General features: G+C 36.3%; 1 protein-coding gene across 17 annotated transcripts in view; it reads right to left on the bottom strand.

Moving 5' to 3' along the window:
* The window catches only part of DCUN1D4 (defective in cullin neddylation 1 domain containing 4), a 144,116-nt gene that overhangs the window by 3,427 nt on the left and 119,342 nt on the right, over window positions 1-21,347 (bottom strand). For all 17 annotated transcript variants that reach the window (XM_077136834.1, XM_077136836.1, XM_077136848.1 and 14 more), the window contains 3 exons: window positions 16,198-16,306; window positions 2,234-2,338; window positions 45-147 (listed from right to left, as the gene is read on the bottom strand). In XM_077136834.1, coding sequence (XP_076992949.1) covers window positions 45-147; window positions 2,234-2,338; window positions 16,198-16,306 — 317 coding nt within the window. The remainder of the gene's footprint in view (window positions 1-44; window positions 148-2,233; window positions 2,339-16,197; window positions 16,307-21,347) is intronic.

The following is a 21,347-nucleotide window of genomic DNA, read 5'->3' as shown; positions in this document are numbered from 1 at the left end:
CACCATTAAGGAGAAGGGGATGAACACCCAGCACCAGGACTTACAGGCTCCATCTTCATCATAGTTGCTGAGGTCAAGATTAATTGTTCTGCTAAATTCTAGCACATTGCACCACTGGTCTTTGTTGATAACTTTATATTTTGATTGCTGATGGAAGAAAAAATACTAAGAATTACTGACACAAAATTAACAAACGGGAGGTTTAAATTGCTGTGTGCATCAATTAATAAAGTTCATGTAAGGTTAACTTTTCCCATTTGAGTTGTGTTAAGCACCAAGCTAAGAGAATGGTAAGAGAGAATAAAGAGTAGAATTTAACATGGCAATTTTCACTACAAAAATATTATCAGGCTCAAAACAAAATGGCAAGCACATCAAAGAAACATGATTTTACATCCCTGGAAGTAAAATCTTGACATAATAAAAGCCTTTAAATATAAAATGAGGATAACACCTGCTTCATAGAGGTGTTACAAGGATTAAAAGAGATAATTTAATAATTTATGTAAAGCTCTTTACTCAGTACTTGGCACAAAGAAAACGCTAAGTACAGAGTAGCTGCCATTAATGCTCCCTGCCGCTCACCACCAACTTCTCAGCTTGAAGTGCATGCAGCAGTGGGTCACCCGATAGGAACTTACTAAGTGCTGCAAGTGGTCTCAGAACTCGATGCTCTTGCCAATAAACAAAGTTACTGTTCTAATAATTCAAAACCTGAATATGATCATAAAGCAAACTAGAATAGCTACAATGTAATATTTCTATTTCTCTTAGATAAGAAGCATGCAATATCTAGTTTTAAAATACAACACCCTTGTATACCAGAAAAAAAAAAATTTTAAATCCTCACACTGCAATCTGGAACATCCTAAAACAATACAAGTACATATAAAAAAGCAGAGAGATGAGCCAATGGTTTTGAGGATCCAAACATAAGAAAAGGCGAAATCAAGAAATTAAAGGATTACTGTTTTCCTCTTCCAAAAGAAAAACACAAGCTAATACATAATATTATATAACCTCAGAGAGATGGGAGAGGAAGAATACAGACTACAAAGTTTAACTTTCTAAACAATTAAAAACCAAAACCTAATAACTGAAACACCTGATGCTCCTAGACTGTGCAAAGTCAAATTTGCTCAAGTCAAGCCAGGTCTTTCTGCTAAAGAGCCCTTCACTGGGGCTCAAATTCTTTTAAATAGCTACTTCTTTTTATTTTCCAAATAGTTCTAACTTATCTCATGAGGCTGTCAGAGAAATCAGAACAAATCATTTATAGATATGAACTGTCATGTAAACAAAATTTCTGAGAGTAAAACTAATTTATTGTACCTTTTCTGAGCAGTCCCAGTTGACATTATTAAAAGCAAATTTTAATACCAGTCCTCAAAGCAACATTTCAGTTGGCAGTTTTTCCAACTATTACATAAAATAAGTTGTAAGAAAGATGATTTTAAGAGTGAAGCTAGACTCAGGGCAGGGCTCAGGACCTTCTCAGAGATGAACTCCCTCATCCTTGCAAGCAAAGAATACTTCTTAAAAAGGTTTGGGTCAGGAGGGTGAAGAAGATGCCTTGTACCACAACCCAAGTAAACCAAACTTACATTTGAGATACCTCCAGATTCTGCAGTATTACATTTCATCAAAACCAGCTGATAATAGCCTGTGGCTCAAAATTCTGATCATCCATACTTATGCAAACAATTATAAAGTGCTAGATTGTTTTTAATATAGATCTGAAGATAACTGAAGCAGAAGGCTATATTGTCTATTCGCCTAATATTTAAATTAATCTAATGTCTCCAAGTCGCTTGAAGAGAAGAGTAGATTATAAATTTATAATACCCTAAAATCATTATAAGGCAGAGATTTTTATAACCTCTGCTTAATGAAGATGGAAATTCATCCAAATCCACTGAAGAAAGTAGACCCTGTTTATATTATTATAAAAAGCAATAAATCTAAGCAAAAAAGTAAAATATTTAGTGGGAAAAAGACAGAAAATGACACAGCGATGGCTATGTCTGATGCATTTGTAACGTGGAATGATGCAACACATTAAACACATACACTGATACACCTGGAGAAAACAAGTAGTTGTTAACTGATAGCAATTATATCACCTATAAGCAGAAAAGCACAACAAACAAAAAGTACATTAAATGGTTAAGTAAAATATGTTTGATAATTCTAAATAAGCAAACATACATTTCATAAAATAACAATGTGGTACCTCTAAGAATTGGTGAAAAACTGGAAAAAGGGGCCAGATTTTTCCTAATAACAGTCCCAACATGCACTTGGCAGTGTTTATATCTAGGCTGCGCTGGTCCTTTTCCTGTTTAACAAACAAAAACAAAGGTGAGCCAATCATTTCCAATGATTCAACTTTGTATTTCATAACAATAAATTAATAAACAACTCATTTATTATATGCCATAAAAACCTTGAGTCCAGACTAAGGCTAAGGGAGGAGATGTAGTCAGACACAATGGAAGATTCAATCATTTTGGTACTATATAAATCTACTGTGAGAAAAATTCATGTCAACTGAATGATCACCCTAATGCAGAATCAATTAGTTATGTAGAAGGAGTAGTCACGAATATTTCATGGGGTTAATAAAAATTTGTAACTTAATCACTTGCTTCATGGACATTTAGGATAATCACCAAAGCCATAACTGTTGACCCCAAAGCCCATTAACTTAATTAGATGGAGTTTAAAACTTGATTTCCATGCTTAAGAATCAGGTTTCCTTTAAAAAGTCAATTTCCTTGCAATTGTTATTTCATTAGTAAATACTTTTCTTCTACCTAAACATGATGGAATTAAATTGAGCTCATAAAAACATTCTGGAGCTTTCGAGATTCTTTCCAAAATGTATCATCTACCCGCTCTGTGGGAAAGTAGTGTCTATCTGCACAGCCCTCCTTACCTTGGTTTTGTTGGATTTAATCTCCTAGCAGAATACCCTTGACTAGTAACCAAACAAAAGATAACATTTCATTAAAGCCAACCGAAAAAAAAAACAGTATGTAAATATGTACTAACGGGCAGAAGATTAAGTTTTTCCCCATTACATTTGCAATTAAGGATCCTAACTTCTCATTCCCGTCTTTCTTACAAATTTCTACTCTGGAACTACAAGTGGGCAATTTCTGTGGAAAGGGATAGAGGTTCTGGGACCTTAAATGGTAAACTTACATATGCAAAGGTAGCCTCTAGGTGGTATTCTCACCACAGGAGAAATGTGCATAAGTTCTTTTCTATAAGGGGAGAAAGTGCCTGGCTACCCATTTTAGGTGGAACATAAATGTTAACCAACTTAAGGATGATGCTGTGATCACCACTGTTAGCAAAATATGCAGCCACATATAACTCCCAATAAAAAGGAACCTCCAGGACTTTTAACAGTGAAGTTCTCTTTAGTATATGAAGAATTCTTACTATGACACTGAATTTAAAAGAACTGCATAGCAAATGTTAAGGCCTTACTCAACAACAGCAAACGGGGTAGACGAAGGTATAGAAACTTGCTGCTAAGGAAGACATGCAATAGATGTGTGTTTTGGTCCCCATCAAAAATATGACTACCATTTGTGAGCAGACCAAGTCAGATAGCCCTGCATCACCGTTCTCTGTTACAGGCCACACAACTTAAGTCTGATGAGGGCAGGCACATTCTCAATTCCACAGATCAATGCAAAAAGGTGGGGCCTCCTTTCCATAGGATTCTCTGCCTGCCCCCTGAGTTTGCCTACCTTTCACCGACTAAACCTCACTGGTTGCTGCATTCTTACCCTTTTGCAAAGCACTGTATAAGCAAATGGAAACTTTCCTCTTACCCTATTAAACACAGCTGTCGGAGATGGCAACAGCACATCACACTACGAGGCAATCCAGGAGGAAAATGAGTAAGCTGTTTAGAAACACATGCGGCACCACAGGACTCAGCCAAACTCCATTTGTTGAACAACAGTTCATGTAGCACTGGGTTTATGACATTGTTGCTCTAGAAAACTTTGTGAAAATTTGTACTCCACTAAACCCAAAATCCCTAATCTTGTCTTGACATATATTTTACCCTCTTCCAACATCATCAATGTCTATGTCCCCATTTCAATGGACATACACTAAGATGAAAAAAAAAAAGATACAAAAGACCTGGACTGGACAGACTCTTTGTAACAATATAATCATCTGACAAACTGATGATCATGAAAAATTTCAATGCATGTGTTTGGCAGTGATGCCAAAACATGGAGGAGAGGCATCGGACTCACAGGATTGGAAAGCTGAACAGCACTCACTTACTCCTGCTCTGCAAGGGTGCCAGACAGCAGCTCGCAATCACTAACACCATCTTCTGCCTAGCAAATAAGAGAAAGATATTATGGATGCACTCATGATCTGAACTGTGGCATCTCACTGATAACCAAGACTGCCTATGGGTGGACTTGAGGCTAAGTGTAAAAACCATAGCTGGAAACACTCCAAATTCCTGGGAACAGTCAAGAAATCCCACAGCCAACATCTACTAAACATCAAAATAGAGACAATTTCAAGAGGGTTATCTGACAATGATCCTAATGGCATTTTCTGCAAATGTGTTTCCAATTAAAAATAAAATGAATCTCCCAGAATGTTATCAGGCAGCTGTTGACATGATGATTTAAAAAAAAATAACCACCTTAACAATTTCAAAGAGTATAGCAAACATTGAGAAGTTTCTTGTAGGAAACTGAACACCACACTGTCAATACCACTCCTATGACCCACTGCTTGTGGAGTCCCAAGCAGACAGGGGCCGACGAACAGATTCCTGTGGTCCAAGGTTAGAATCAAAGCAGGAAGTACCCAAAGATATCCTGTCAAGACTTAACCAGCACTCCAGAAGGCCCATCAAGGTGAAAAGCGAAGGAAATGGAAACTTCCTTCCTGCTTATTTTCTGATCCAAGAAATGTGGACATGTAGTTCATAACCTAATTTTCTAAGATAATAAACAGAAAAATAATTGTTTTATTTTTCAAACAGTATTAGGAAGTAAACAGGTTCTGTACACCAAAGATGCACTTACCCTGCCTACAGTACAGAACTAGAATCTACTTTAGTGTCCTCCTTAGAAATAGATTAAAAACAACAGTTACAGAGTGAGACCATGCACCTGACAATAGAGCTACAAAACCTAAGTTTCCTGCTCTGCATATCCCAAGAAATTATGCTTTATAAATAGAATAAATACACTCTTTAAGCTAGAGACCAGTAACACTAATGTATAATAGAGAAACATGAAGTTTTATTAAGAACTGATCTGGAGTTTAACATGTAAAAAAGCAGTGTCTCTGTTGATACAAAACTATTTATGTATGTATCTTCCTGTAAGATGTGAAAATTAAGGATTTTTCTCTTAATTGGTGCACAGACTTATGAAATAATACGGAAACAAAATAATTAAATAATTAGCCAAAATATACATACTATCTTAAAAAAATGAATCTCCAAACATCTAGGTACTCAGATATGCTTTATCAGAGGACCCCAATTATTTCAGATGATTTATTTCTTTTAATTTGTATGTGAAAGAAGAACCTTGAATTAATAACATTACAAAGAAAAAAATCTTAAACAGGAAAGAAAATTCCCAAAAATTTTCAAAGGAGACTAGCTGGAATCAAGAAACAATATACAGGAATTCTGGTCCACCAAGGTGGTGACATAAAATATTTCAGGGTGCCATTCCCCACAGAATCTTTGAACTAGGAAAACCTGACAGAGACCATTTTCCTCAAAACTCCAGAAAACAAAAGGTTGCAGCAACTGGGAAAACACTAAATCAAGAAATCATAGCTTGAAATACAATAGGTGAAGCTTGTGGCACCCTTGCTGGGCCCTCCCCTACCTGCTCCATGGCACAATGTGGAGCAAGCCTGTGCTCCCATCGTGGATCCTTGGGCCTGTTCCAGAGGGAGCAGGTTGATCCCTATACACAAACCCGGGTGCCTGAATGGCAGTGCCAATCTATCCCGTGGAGGCTTTAAAGACTGAATCAAGAAACTTGTCTTAGGTTCACTCTCCCAGAACTTATCCTGCAAGCTGAAGCAGCTTACAAACAGCTAAAGCAGGATTAAAACCCAATTAAGCTCCTTTATACAGTGTATGGAAACAGATGAGGAAGAAAAAAAAGACAAATAAATAAATAAACAATAGGGGGATGTGGGGATAATGGGATGTTTTAGTGTTCTTTTTTTACTTTTACTTTAATTTTCATTCTTAGTTTTATAGGTTTTGTAGTATGAAAATGTTCAAAATTCGACTATAATGATGAATGTACAGCTTTATGATGATACGTACACCACTGATGGTATACTTTAGATGATTACATCTCAGTATAAAAATCATTGAAGAGGGCAGTGCTGTGATGGGACAGTGGCAGAATTCTCACCTGCCATGCCAGAGACCCAGGCTCAATTCCCAGAGCCTGTCCATGCAAAAAAAAAAAAAAAAAAAAAAAAATCACTGAAGAAAAATATTAAAAATAAACACATAAAACATAAAAAACAAACAAAGAAACAATTAAATCAAAGCAGCCAGGGACAAAGGATTACCTGTATTAGACATACAGTTAAGCATCCAGGAGGGGGAGAAAGTCTATTTCATAGATAGTAAAAGGTGCATTTGAATTAACATAAATTGGGGAATCCCTAAGGCCATAAACAAGCACAAGCTCAGGATAGGAAGCTGGCTCCATGCAGGTTCAGGTAAGACAGAAAGGACACTGGACTTCGCATTTACCTTTGGCTGATATTCTTGATAGGACGGCTAAGCTATGAAGGAGACTACCAACAAAAGGAAAATCAATTTGCAATGATTTAAAGATGCTTTTGGTTTTGTTTCTGTTACTCCTGACACTAAAGGAAATCTCTAATTTATCACTAGCAGGATATGAACTTAAGGAACAGACAGCTCAGAGACTAAATCTCAGAGTTAACACTTTAAAATATTAAAATACACAGTGTATAACAAAAGATTACGAGACAAACAGGAAATGATGACCCATCCAAAGGAACAAGATAAAAATCCAGAAACCATAAGTCAAGAGGACCAGATTTGGGACACACTAGACAAAGGCTTATTAAAAAACTGATGTTCAAAAAGAAAACGAAAATAACAACACACAAAAACAAAAAAACTGATCTTCAGTATTCTCAAGAACATAAAGGAACACTCAGAGAAAGAACTAAAGGATATGAAGAAAACAATGAATGAACAATATAGGAATCTCAATAAAGAGATAGAAATTTTTCAAAGGAACCAAACAGAATTACTGTAGTCGAAGATCACAATAGCTGAAATGCAAAATTCCCTGAAGGGTTTCAACAGCAGATTGGAGCTGGCAGAGGAAAGAATCAGTGGACTTGTAGACAGACAACTGAAATGATTTAGGATGAGGAGAAGAAAGAAAAAAGAATATAAAAAAGTGAACAAAGCCTAAGAGATCTGTGGGACACCATCAAGCATATTAGTATACGCATTATGGGTGTCTCAGAGAAAGAAAAGAGAGCAAAGGAAAAAAGAAATAAAGAAATAATGGCATAAAACTCCCCAAATGGAACAAAAGACATGAATATGCACATTTAAGAAGCTCAGCGAACACTAAACAGGATAAACTTGAAGAAAACCACACCCAGAGACATAATAATCAAATTGGTGAATATTTAAGACAAGGAGAGAGTTCTGAAAACTGAAAGAGAAAAGCAGTGTGTTATGTACAAGGAGTCCCAATAAGATTAAATAACAATTTCTCATCAGAAACGATGGAGGCAAGAAGGCAGTGGGATGAAATATTTAAAGAGCTGAAAGAAAACAATTGTCAACCAAGAATTTTATATTCAATAAGACTTTTCTTCAAAAATGAGGGAGAGATTAAGACATTCCCAGATAAACAAAAGCTGAGAGACTACATTACCACCAGACCTGCCCTAACAAACAATGCTAAAAGGGAGTTTTTCAGAGTGAAAGGAAAGGACACTAGACAGCGTTTTAAAGCAGCATAAAGAAATAAAGACCTCTGGTAAAGGTAACCATTTGGGTAATTATAAAGGTCAGTACTGTTGTATTTTTTAGTATGTAACTCTACTCCTCATTTCCTACAGGTGCCAAAATTCAAATTCCTAAAAAGTAATCATACATCTATGGTTTTGGACATTCAATGAATAAGGTTATAATATGTAATAAGTACAACAAAAAGGTAGGAGGATGGAGGGTACAGGAAGAGTATATGTATATGATATTGAAGTTAGTTTGAAATAAAAATAATGTGATTGTGATAGACAAATGAAGGATGTTAAAATAATGGAGGGTGTTAATATGGGACCACTATTTTCTGCAAACCTACAACTTCTCTGATAAAAAAAAATTGTACTATTAAAAAAAAAAACAATGCATGACTCACAAACAAGTCAGAGACTTGAAATTAGAGTCAAATCTGAGATATGAAATCAAAAGGCCTGAAGTGGAGACCTGTGACATATATCATGTCATTTTCATTTGAGATCACAAGGATTACAAAAAATAAAGAAAAAATGGAGTCCTTCTTAACACAGCTATCTAAGTAAAAAAAGTATATAAAATGAAGAGCTCTAAAGAACTCAAATCTTAAATACCATGGTTCAGTTTATGAAATAAAATATAGCAGTTTGAGAGTGGGAGTTGTTTTTATTTCCTTAATATACCCAGGGTGTCATCTTATTAAGAAAAATCAATCTGAAATAATTATGTTCTTAGAACTTAGCCAATATCAGTTTACAGATAATATTTGCAAGGCATTACTTAATAACGTGAACTCTTCACACTCCTCCCCTTAAAACAAGAGGGAAAAAAAATGTGCCAACAGTCAGTTTTTCCTTGTCATTTTATCTGGCACAATTAGATTCTATTACCGTAAGCCCTACTCTCAGAAAATAAGCCATCATCTGAAACTTGATGTTTGCAGAAATATAAATAATGTCAGTGAAGAATCATTCAACAACTATTTCCAATTCAGTGATTAACTTTTACTGAGAACTTACTCTGAGCCAGCAATTGTCCTAATTTTATATATTTATATTTAAATTCATTACAAGAGTTCTATTGTAATAGATGCTACTATTATCCTCAATTTACAAATAATGAAACTGAGGCACAGAGAGTGAACAGTCAATAAATGTCAGTTCTAAGACTTAAGCCACACAGTCTAATTCCACATCTGAGCTCTTCATTATGCACCATTATCACTTCCCTTAGAAGTAAAGATGGAAGACAGATTTAAATATCAAGAGATAGACAGTCCCATTAGCTTTACAAATAATTGCTGAGCAAATCTGGGTGACTTTTCAATAACCAAAGTGGAATCTTAAGAACAAAAATGGCAGGATTTTCAGGGTAATGGACCTGTAGATGACTATATCATATCTTCCTATTCTTGCCCCGACCAACTTTACATTTTCTCTGTAATTTAGAACAAAAATATGATGAAAAAGTAAAGAAGGCTGTTGTGTGTGTGCAAGTGCATATGCACACACATGCACGGGGGATAGTGTGGAGATGGAAATTAGAAAAATATATTGGTTAACAAGTGAGAAACTGACTCAAATTAGAAGAGCAAATGAATTCAAACGGTAACAGTATATTTAGGTTAGACCTCAGGAGGAATTACTGGATAACAAGGTGTGGTAGTAAGGTTCAGGTGTCAACTTGGCCAGGTGAAGGTGCCTAGTTCTATTGCGGTAGATATGTGAAGCCCATCTGTCACTGATTACACTGCAGTCAGCTAGGAGGCATACCTGCTGCAATGAATGATGTTTGACTTAATTGGGTGGAAGTTTAAATGAGAGAGCTCAACGTAGCACAGCACTCTCAGCCTAAGCCTTTGGAGATGCAGAAAGGAATTACCCTGGGGAAAGCTGCTGGAACCCAGAAGCCTGAAGAGAAGGACAGCAGAGATCACCCTGTGCCTTCCCACATAAGAAAAAACCTCAGTTGAAAGTTGGCTGCCTTCCCTCTGAAAAATTATACGTTTTTAACTAAATAAATCCCCTTTTATTTAAAGCCAATCCATCTCTGGTGTGTTGCATTCTGGCAGCTTTGGTAAACTAAAACACAAGGGTTGTTGAACAAAAGACCTAGCAAAATTTTTCTTAATATCCATCATTATTTCAAGTTTAAATAGGAATGACAACTGTTGTTTTACTTAGAGGAAGAAGATAACATTAGCTTTAATTTAGGTGGCCTCTTGCATCTTCCTGAGACACGTTCTCAGAAAGGTTAAACAACAGCAGTTGGTACCTACTGCTGGAAAAGTGAACACACTGAGGGTTTAACTGTAAGGACGGTCACAAGATCACCTCTCAGTAAAAAGTATTTCCACTGGCTTTTTCTGCCTCCAGAGAGTCCTCCACTATGACTTCTTAAGGGTTCATTTCAAAAAGTAGGAAAGCAAGCACTTTTCTCCCCCATAAAAAAACTCCCATTCTTCTTTTGTTCACTCCCATTTGTTCTTCCTCACCTTCAAGGCCTCCCTTTCTCTCCATCTAGCAGCTTCTCCTAACTTCTCTTCCTGATTCTGTCTGGATGGCTACTCCCAACTCCCTTCTGCCTTCTCCATCCACAAACTTTTCACTCTGAATCTGTCCCAACATTCTTTCCTTTTTGCATCAAGGCTGGACTGCATTGCTAGAAAAAGGCCCATTGCTATGGAGAACAGCATCACTGTAAATTTACTCTCTCTCCTCTCAGCTGGGTTCTCACTGTTACTGCTAGTCAGTACCCAACACTGACCCTTCTCAGAATTCCAACTGTCAATTCTCTGTATGGCTCTCAACATAGCAGTTCTCTTCTGCCACAGAGAATGGAGAAGATTCAAATTTATTCCTATTTAATAACTGTACTCAGATCTATGAAAAATTACCATATTTAGTCTTTTATAATAACTGAAGTTTACACAGGGGAAAAAACCTATGCTTGAAAATATGGAGACAAAAGTTCACATGTATGAAAGGACTGGCCATTTCAGCCCTGGGGATATATATCATCTTCCTCTAACAAGATGGTTGGGGACAGTTCTGAGTCAGGGAAGGTGGCAGGGCTCTGCAGAGAGGGTGCCAGCCTGCACATCAGGGGCAGGAAGTCAGGCCTCAAGCTGCCTCCTGCATCAGTTTCATCATCTGATTAATGACAAGCCTGAACCAGACGCATCTTAAGATTTCTTTCAGCTTTAAAGTTCCACAATTCTTTAGCATTTGTAAGACTATAAATAAGTTCAAGTAAAAAAAAAACTAGTAGAAAAATAATACAACTCTATAAGCCAAATACTAAGTACAAGTTTCGAAGGTAAGGAAAGAAACTGTCACACCACTGGGACTGCAATCTCTCTGGGGACTTGTTAAAGGGGTCACTTCATCATTTCTGGTATTGCACTGTAATTTTTTCCTGGTATATTAAGTATAATTCAGAATATTCAACACAGTACATACCATTGCTATATAGAATCTAATATTTAGGGTTTTAAAACCGACTGGTGCTACTTTAAAAGGTTTGCTGTGGTAATAATTATATGTTATTACCTAAAAGAATTACATTTTGGTGGAAAAAAAAAAGATTGAAAAAGAAAAGGGATTTTGAATTCTGCTTCCAACTAAGATGAAATAGAGACCAGATATACTTTCACTTCACAAACCAGAAAACTGAATATACAAAACAATGGTTTTCACACATTGGACAACAGGCAGCACAGGTCTGCAGTCCTTAAGATAAGAGAAATAAAGAAAGCCCTATATAGACACCAGCTTACTGTGCAGAAGTATTTTCCATACTACAACTCAGGGAGGGGTAAACCAAAGAGAGCCCCTCAGTTTGGCTGAGTTGGAGGAGATGACAGTTTGGAGTTGGCTAAAATCTGAGCAGCAAAAATACCAGCAATGAGGGAGCTACACAGAGAGATACCTGGAAATCTGCAGAATGGTCTCCTCAACTCTTTGGCCAAGTAGTTTACTAAAGGAATACAACAAAATACAGCAACCAACAACAAAAAATTTCACAATATTAAGCATCTAATATGCAAAGAAGCTGGAAAATATAGCCAATAAATAACTAAGAGAAAAATCAATCAATGTAATGAAACCAAGAAATAAGAGAGATGATGAAATTGGGAGACAAGGTTGTTAAAACATTTACTAAAAACATATTTTTGATGTTGAAGAAGATAGAAGAAAACATTATTATAAAGAGAAAAATGGAAGATATAAAAAAGAGCCAAACAGAACTTCTAGAGATGAAAATTACAGTAGCTGAAATGAAAATAATACTGGCTGGAATTAACAGCATTAACAGCAGATGATACTCTGCAGAAGAAAAGATTAGTAAATTTGAAGATAAGCAACAGAAACCATCTAAAATGAAACAGAGAGGGGGAGAAACAAAAAATGAGGGCTTATGGGAAAATATCAGGCAGTCTAATATAGGTATAATTATAATCCCAGAGGACAGCAAAGAGGGGACAGAAAAAATATATGAAGAAATAACAGCTGGAAAATGTTCCAATTTAATGTAAATTGTGGTTAGGTTCCTATGTCAACTTGGCCAGGTGATGGTGCTCAGTTATCTGCTCAAGTGAGCACTGGCCTACCTGATGCTGCGAGGACATCTCTTGGACTAAAATCATCTGTATGTTAAATGCATCTGTAGTTGGTTACAACCGCTAAGGTGATGTCTTTCTCAGTGGGAGACTTTTAATCTAATCAGCTGAAGTCTTTTAAGGGGAAGGAGAACTTGCATCTCCACTTCAGCCAGCCAGCCTCTCCTAGGAAATTCACTTAAGACCTTCATCAGAGTTGCCAGCATATGGCCTGCCCTACAGAATTTGGACTCGAGCATTCCCACAGTTCCATAAGACACTTCTATAAAATCTCATACTATTTACAAATATCTCCAGCTGATTCTGTTTCCCTAGAAAACCCTAATACATAAATTCAGAAAAAAAAGTTCAACAAACCCCAAGCAGAATAAACATAAAGAAAATTATGCCAAAACACATAATAATCAACTAAGCAGTAAAAAAAAAGAATGAAAGTTGTCAGAGAACAAAAAAGAAAAGACAGTATGTTCAAAAGAACAAATATAAGAATGATACCAGACTTACCATCAAAAACTACATGTCAGAAAACAATTGAGACATTATGAAAGTACTGAAAGAATAAACTATCAGCCTGGAATGTTTTTTACAGAAAATTCCTTTCTAAATTGAAGGTGAAATAAAATCTCAGAAAACTCATCACCATCAAATCTATACTATGAGAAATGTTAAAGAAAAATTTTTTAAGCAGAAGGAAAATGAAAACAGATGGAAATATGGATCTATACAAAAGGAATAAAGAGCACAGAAATGGTAAATATTTGGGTAAATAATAAAAGACACTTTTTTTTTACATTTAATCTCCATGAGATAGAACTGCTTTTTTAAAGTAAAAGGATAACAATCTATTGTGAGATGCATAGTATATATTGTATGACAATAATAGCATAAATGATGAGAAAGGAAAATGAAAGTGTATCATTGCAAAAGTTAAACTTTATATATAAAATGGAAAAAAAATATTTGAAGACAGATTGTGAAAATTTAAAGATATATATGTAAAACCTGGAGCAACTAGACAAAACAGAGGTATAGCTAATATAGCAACAGCAGAAATAAAATGGAATCATTTAAAAAAGAACCGTAATCCAAAATAAGGCATGAATAGAGGCAAAAGGGAACAAAGAGTAGATGAGACAAATAGGAGGAAAAAAAGCAAGAGAGAAGATGTAAACCTCACGATATCAATAATTATATTAGATGTATAATTTTTTTACAGAAAATTCCTTTCTAAATTGAAGGCGAAATAAAATCTCAGAAAATTCATCACCATCAAATCTACACTATGAGAAATGTTAAAGCAAAATTTTTTTAAACAGAAGGAAAATGAAAAAAATGATTTAAGCATCCCAGTTAAGACAGATATTGTCAGACCCAACTATATACCATGCACAAGAAACCCACTTTAAATATAAAGACAGAAGTTGGTTAAAAGTAAAAGAATAGAAACAGTAGGTTAAAAGTAAAACAATGGAAAATGATATACCAGGCATTTAATCAAAAGAAAGCTGGAATAGCTATATTATATCAAATAAAATACATTTTGGAACAAAGAATACCACAAAGGATAGAAAGACATTTCATAATGCGAAAGGGGTCAGTTCACCAAGAGGACATAACAATACTAAATGTCTATAAACCTAATATCAGAGCTTCAAAATACATGAAGCAAAAACTGATACAAGTGGCAGTAGAAATAACTATAATTGAAGAGTTCAATACTCCTCTCTCAGAAAGTGATAGAACAGGCAGACAGAAAATCAATAAGAATATAGAAGAGCTGAATAATACTGAACAACCAACTTGACCTGACATTTACAGAACACTCTACCCAACAATAGCAGAATATTCATTCTTTTCAAGTAGTCATCACAACAGACCATAAGTCAAGCCTTTATAATTTTACGTAGACTGAAATTAGATAGGGTGTGTTCTCTGATCACAAAAGAATTAAGGTAGATATTAATAGAAAGATGTCTGGAAAAGCTACAAATATTTGGAAAATAAACAACACAAGCAACACACTTCTACATAACCAATGGATTAAAAAAAAAAAGACACTGGCACCCCAGTGATGTAAATGCCACATGAGAAGTGAAAGAATGTGGAAATAGGGCTACCTAAGAATGAAGGCAAGGAGGAAAAAGGGACTCAACTGGTAAGGAAACAGTAGCGGCAGTAAGGAGGAGGCACCCACTGGAGCCCCACTGAGACCAGCTACAGGGAGCAACCAGTTACAGTGAGTGACTGAAGATAGGCTGGGAGGTCAGAGAGGAGCAAACAAAACCTGATGCAAAGTGGGGGATATCTGGGAGAATTCTGATTCCCAAACAAGGAAGTCAGAAAACAGGATTGATTCTGGAGGAGAAAGGATAATATGTCCAAACACACTTGAATCTATACTCTAAGAAACAACGGACTTTGGGTGGAAAGCTCCCAGGTAACAAAATATTTAATCCTAGAAACACTACACATTTATTCTAAAAGTATCTGCCAAGTAACTTCTATATATGATTACGGAAATAACATTCTGCAAAATACAGCAACTGAATTCCATCTTGTCATTTTTAAATATTTGTAAGTCTGTATGCATGTTGTGATCTGATGAAAAGGCTGCAAGAATGCAAAAAATTTGTATGAGGGCACCACACAGAATTGCTAATGTTACTGCAGATGCTGAAGAATTCACCAAGAAATAGACCTTTGGTGCTGAACTGGCAGAGCCAAAGGGGGTAAAAAGTGAATAACATTGGTATGGTTGTAGGAAAAAGAAAAGATCATCTGTACTGAGTCCTCTGCTTAAAAAAATAATAATTTAAAAATATGTAATCAATCAAGAAAGTCTGGTACCCTGAATCTATCAAACACACAGCCATAATAGAAACAGCATTATGAATATAGTATAACTGTGTGGGCTGTGTTTTAATTAATACAATATCAACTACTATTTCAGAATTCACTACCTATGGTGAAGAGACTAAAAAGTAAGACATATTTCATTCCAAGAGACCCACTCTCACATACCTGCACTCACTATGTGACAAACAGGCTGGCCCTCTTCAAAATGATTAGAAAAATACATTTGAATAATATTAACCAAAATTAATTTAAGTCAGAAATTCAAATGATTTCCAAAAACACTAATAGCACCCAAAGTGAAACTGGATTAGATACTATTAGCTTATTCCAGAGTAAATTCACCGGGTGAAGGTTTGCTGCTGTGTTCACTGAGAAGTCTTTCCAAGTTTATATACGAGACATTTAGAATACTGTCTACTACAGGACCATTTATAACCTACATTTAAGTCAAGTACAATATCTATTAAAGGTATGCCACTACTGCTTTTAGCTAACATTTTTGCACAGAATCAGGGTTAGTTTAAAATGTGCACATGAAGAAAGAAATGCATCCTGGGAGTAACTTACTCAAATTCCTTGCTGTGGCATGTAAAAACAAACCTCCAGAGGCAATGAAAAGAGAGGTAGGAGGAGAGGGAAACATCTGGATAGGCTCCAGAGAACTCACCCGTGCAAAGTCAAACGCATATCTGTAAATAAGTTTAAAGTTTGTAGAATCATTTAATAATGATCTTAAGTAATCCAAAGTATTTCTTAGTTTTTCTGTTGTATCACATCTAGAAAAACAGAATAAAGGCAAATTATAACCTGAGTTTTTTTCTTAATTGGGGCAGTAATATAAAACACAATACCAAAGGAAAGTAAAAATCCCTGAAGCTGGGAAAATGTCCATGATAATCTACTTTTTTCTATTTCAAAAAATTTCAAATGTACAGAAAAGTTGAAAGATTATAAGCACCCATATACCCATCCCCTAGATTCACCAATGGATATTCTGTCATATTTGTGTGTTCTCTGTCACACACACAACTCTTTTTACTGAACCATGTGAAAAGCTGCAAGCATCACAACACATGATAAATTTATCAGCCTACAACTAAGTGCACAAGGATATTCTCCTATTTAACACATACCATCATTCTTAATAGTGCATCAAATGTTTAACTTTCTTAACTAATAAACAATCTATATGCATATCAATATGCAGATTTCCCCAGTGTCCCCCAAATCTCCTGTATAGCTCCTTCTTTTATTCAATCCAGGATCTAGTCAAGATGATCATGCATGATTTTTAGTTGTTCTATCCTTTAGTCTCTAGAAGAGTATCCTGCCTTTTTCTGTTTTTCTTGGACTGTCATTTTCAAAGAGTCCAGAGCAGTTGTTCTGTAGAGTATCTGTTTTAGGATTTCTCCATGATTAAATCTCGGTAAAACACTTCTGACAAGAACACTACATGTGACATTGTATCCTTCTCAGTGCACCCTTAACAAGAGGCTCATGATGTCAGTCTCTCCCCTTACTGCTGATACTATGTTAAATCATTTGGTAAAGGGAGTATCTACCAAATTCTCCACTGTACAGGTACCTACCCCATGTATTTGCAATCAGTAACCTGTGAGATGACACCGTGAGACTGTAACTATCCTGTTCCTCAACACTGATACCTGCCTGAATCAATTGTTATACTGGTAGTTGCCAAGTGATTATTTCTATCAGTCCTTCTACTTTTATTGGCTAGAACTCTCCTATAAAGAAGAGCTCTAACAACCACCTTTTTTATTTCTGGGTTTACTGATTTTTGTTTTAAATTCAGTGTGCATATAACCTGTTACTGTCTGCATTTTTTTTATGCATAAACCGTCCCAATTTGGGCAGCAGCCCCTTCAAACTGACTCCAGGGTCACTCTGTTACATCCCTATTAGTCTTTTGAGTAATTCCTTGCTTTCTAGCACAAGATGTTCCAGTTCACCTTGTACTTTCTCTGCCCCAGACTTTGAAAACAGACTTGAAATTTCTCCAGGGAGCTGGGGATGATAACCTATTTTTAACTGAAACTGACACACACTGTTTACTTTTCAAAAGGAAGTGGACTAATTGGTTATTTTTACAAATTAGTTTTCTGTTCCCAACATCTAGCCTTTAAAAAAAAGAGAGAATTAAGAACCACCATTTTCACAGACAATATTAAAACTTTTCAATGCTGGATGTGTTCCCTGTGTTTCTCTGCTGAGCTCTTACCTACCACCAACTATAGATAAAGGTAACAAAATACATATTGCAAGAATTAGCAATCTAAATATTTTTGTCACTTTATAAACTAAAATATGGTTCATAATAAAGTACATTGATCTATTTTTCAGCAATAAATCTGTGAAACCTTTTTTACAGCTAACTACAAGTAAATCCCTGTAGATGATAAACCACATGAAGACTAAAAATTAAAGTAAATGTTTAACTCCTAAGGGCCCAGAACAATTTAGAATGTCCTTTTTATTTCTTCCTGATGTTTAAAATTAAAAAGCTTAAAATTAGACTATTGTAGAAGTTAGAAGCACTTCTTCAAGGAAATGACACATAAACTGAGAAGTGAAAGACAGGCATTCAACTAGCTGGGGGGTGGGGAGAAGGGCAGAATGGAGGGCTCTCCAGATTAGGAACATGTACAATGGCTAAGTAGCAGAAGGAAACATGGCAAGTCTAAACAAAGGACTAAAAGAAACCCATTATCCCTGGAGTGGAAAGACTAAGAGGGAGATCAGTACAAGATGATGCTGGAGAGGGAAGCAGAGCCAGACCATAAAGGACATTTGTGGTCCACATTGAATATTTTTTTACTGAATCCTAGAAACAATGGAAGCTGCCTCTCATCCTGGGAGAGTGCACAATCAGACTTGAAAAGCTTGCATCTTGAAAAGCTCATGATCTGGGGAAGGACTAAAAGACACAACGATGTCCAAGTTAAAGAGATTTAGTGCCAGACTCCAAATGAGGGGTGATGGAGACTAGAGGACAAGAAAGCATTAAATGGGAGTCTGAGAGGCAGAAAGTGTAGGCAGGGCTGATTGTGCATTGCGTGCTGCTCTACTGTAGGGCTTTTTAAAAAATCATGGGTGTATAAATAATTCATAATTTAATAATGATAACAATGAGGGAGGGTCAAAAAGGAGGGAAACCAGGTAATTCAAAAATATATAAGGCTCAAGTCCCTACTCTTCACTAGAACAAAGATCAAGAAATAAAGCCAGATTTTGGCCAGAAGTTTAGTTTAGTCCTGCCCAGTGAGAAAAGCAGGTGCAGTTAACAACTCATTAGGACAACCACTACACAGCTAAATGAAAATAAAGTGGCTGTGAGTATTTTGGCAGAGTTGCAAGGCCAAATGTGAAGTTCTACAGCATGTCTGGAATAAGCCCAGCCAGCCTGGCCAAAAGATGCTCCCATGTTTGAAAGATGCTCAAAGGGCTTCTCTGGAGTATAGGAAACTAACAGTTCTCTTGTTTTAAGCATATTTCCATTTCACATACCTAGTACAGATGGTTACAAGGGTTAGAGACAATATTGTCAACAAAGAGTTTCATCTGCTTTAAAAAGGAACTTGTCCCACAGAACCTCTGGACTAACCCCCTTTAGAGAAACAGATGCTGAGTCACCCTTTCCAGAAGGCACCACAGATTGCCATCTAGTGGCAACTCACCAAGGACATCTATAAAGGCACTGGGTTAACAAAGGGCATGGGAAGCTGGACAACCAGCCTAAGACTTCCTGGAAATTAACCACATCTTAAATCCAAGTTTTCCCCATACTTTTCTCAGTACCATGTATGATAAAACTCATAGAAGTCACAAAGTGACAGTGCCACACCTCTAAGAAGCATCAATTCCTAACAAAATGCATACATGATGTAGGACCATTTCTTACTTTAGTTTTGCTGCTGTAACAGATTCAGAACCAACAGAAATTAGGACAACAATCCTCAAAGATTATGAAATCAGACCCCTAACCATTAGCAAGATCAATTTACTATAGAAATTTTATATCACGCTTTCTGATGTTGACAAAACACTTCTATATATTTGCCACACACTGAGTGTAGGCAGGTGTTGCTCCTGACAGACCACCCCACGCAGAGGCACATTTATGAAACTGAGCTCAGAGGTACTGCATCCCAGTTACCCAGGAAAGGACTTCACTCCTTCACTTAGTCTGCCCAAAAGTATTTTTCAGCACCTCATCAGAGTTAGCTACAACTCAAACACACTTTTTATTTTTCAGCTTAAACACCCCAATAGCTTAATTCATCAGAGGTTATAACCTTAAATCCATACATTAGAACAAAGGAATGAATAAAACAAATAATCAAAACACAGGCTCTGACTTTTCAGACTAAATTGATCTAGGGTGTGTCAGGTACATGTTCCCTGCCACCTGCTGTCATTTCTTCCAATACTCTCACAAAACAGCACACATTAAGGGCGGGCCGCGGTGGCTCAGCGGGCAAAGTGCTTGCCTGCTATGCCGGAGGACCTCGGTTCGATTCCCGGCCCCAGCCCATGTAACAAAAAACGGAAAAACAAAATACAATAAAACAAGAAAATGTTTAAAGATGTTTCCCTTTCTTCCTTCCTTCCTTCCTTCTCTCTGTCTTTCCTTTAAAAAAAAAAAAAAAAAAAAAACAGCACACATTCCCGCCTGATAAGATATTGTAGAGGCCATGCACACAATTTCTCTACACAGTGTCAAGGGGGCTAGTTTCTGAGGGCTTGGGTGGAAGCTACATTTCATACTTAGCCTTAACAATTTTGGAGATACTACTGGAGACCTAAGGAAATTGCAGAACTGTTTCAAATCTCTATCTGGCCCTAAAGCCCATGGGCTTTTTATTTTTAGCAAACTCCCACTTTACAATAACAATGTTTTAAAACTTACCATTTTGACCAAATATACTAATGTATACTACAAATATAGGCTTTGTCATCTATATATTAATTCCAGTTCTGAATCCAAAATATTTCATAGGACAGATTTAATAAAACTAAAAATGGGTTTAAAAAAATCCAAAATAGAAAACAAAACAGATAATTCTAAACGGTGACTGCTTTAGAGCACATAAATGATTCTCCCCTGAGTTTTCTTATTTACTGGGTACACATGCCTTACATGTACAGAATCTGGTTAATTCAAATGGCATACAGAGAAGCAATCTTATTATTATTACTTTGGGCTCTTTTCCCTGAACACTGCTTCCCAGGCCCTGCCCTCTCAAAGACTGTCTTGTTCACAGCTTTTGTTTTCCCAGGGCCTAGAATGCTGTGCTTGGCACATCACTTCATTGAAAATTTTGCCAAACAAATTACTAATCTAGGAAGGCTGGGAGAGGAATATCTTCAAACTTGAAAATGGACTGTTTCTGAATAGCAAAGAGGTTATTATGAATAATCATCTCTACCTCCTTGATGAGGAAACTGATGTCAGAGTTTCCCCATCTCAGAAAGAAAGCAGATTACCTCAATGACTTTGCGGTGGATCAGTCCTGTCACTAAACCCTGAATTGCAAAGACCAAGTAGGAGCTAGTTATAGGAACCCACTTGCACCACTTGTGTCAAAATGGCAAGCAGAGTTCCCAATAAAGAACCTGACAGAGATGCTCCAAACTACTCTAGAATGTAGACTTATTCAAGGAAAACTACCTAATTACTTCCCAGGAGGGCATGGCCCTCAAAACACGTGGGTAAGGGCTGGCATGATGTAATATTCCTATGTAAAGGCAAATGCAAGAAAGAATCTAGAACTATACGGTATGTGTATTATACCATTT

The sequence above is a fragment of the Tamandua tetradactyla genome, chromosome 19, assembly GCF_023851605.1.
Source record: "Tamandua tetradactyla isolate mTamTet1 chromosome 19, mTamTet1.pri, whole genome shotgun sequence".
NCBI classification, from domain to species: Eukaryota; Metazoa; Chordata; class Mammalia; order Pilosa; family Myrmecophagidae; genus Tamandua; species Tamandua tetradactyla.
Note: the sequence above shows the minus strand (reverse complement) of the source record. Positions and strands in the feature narration are given on the sequence as shown.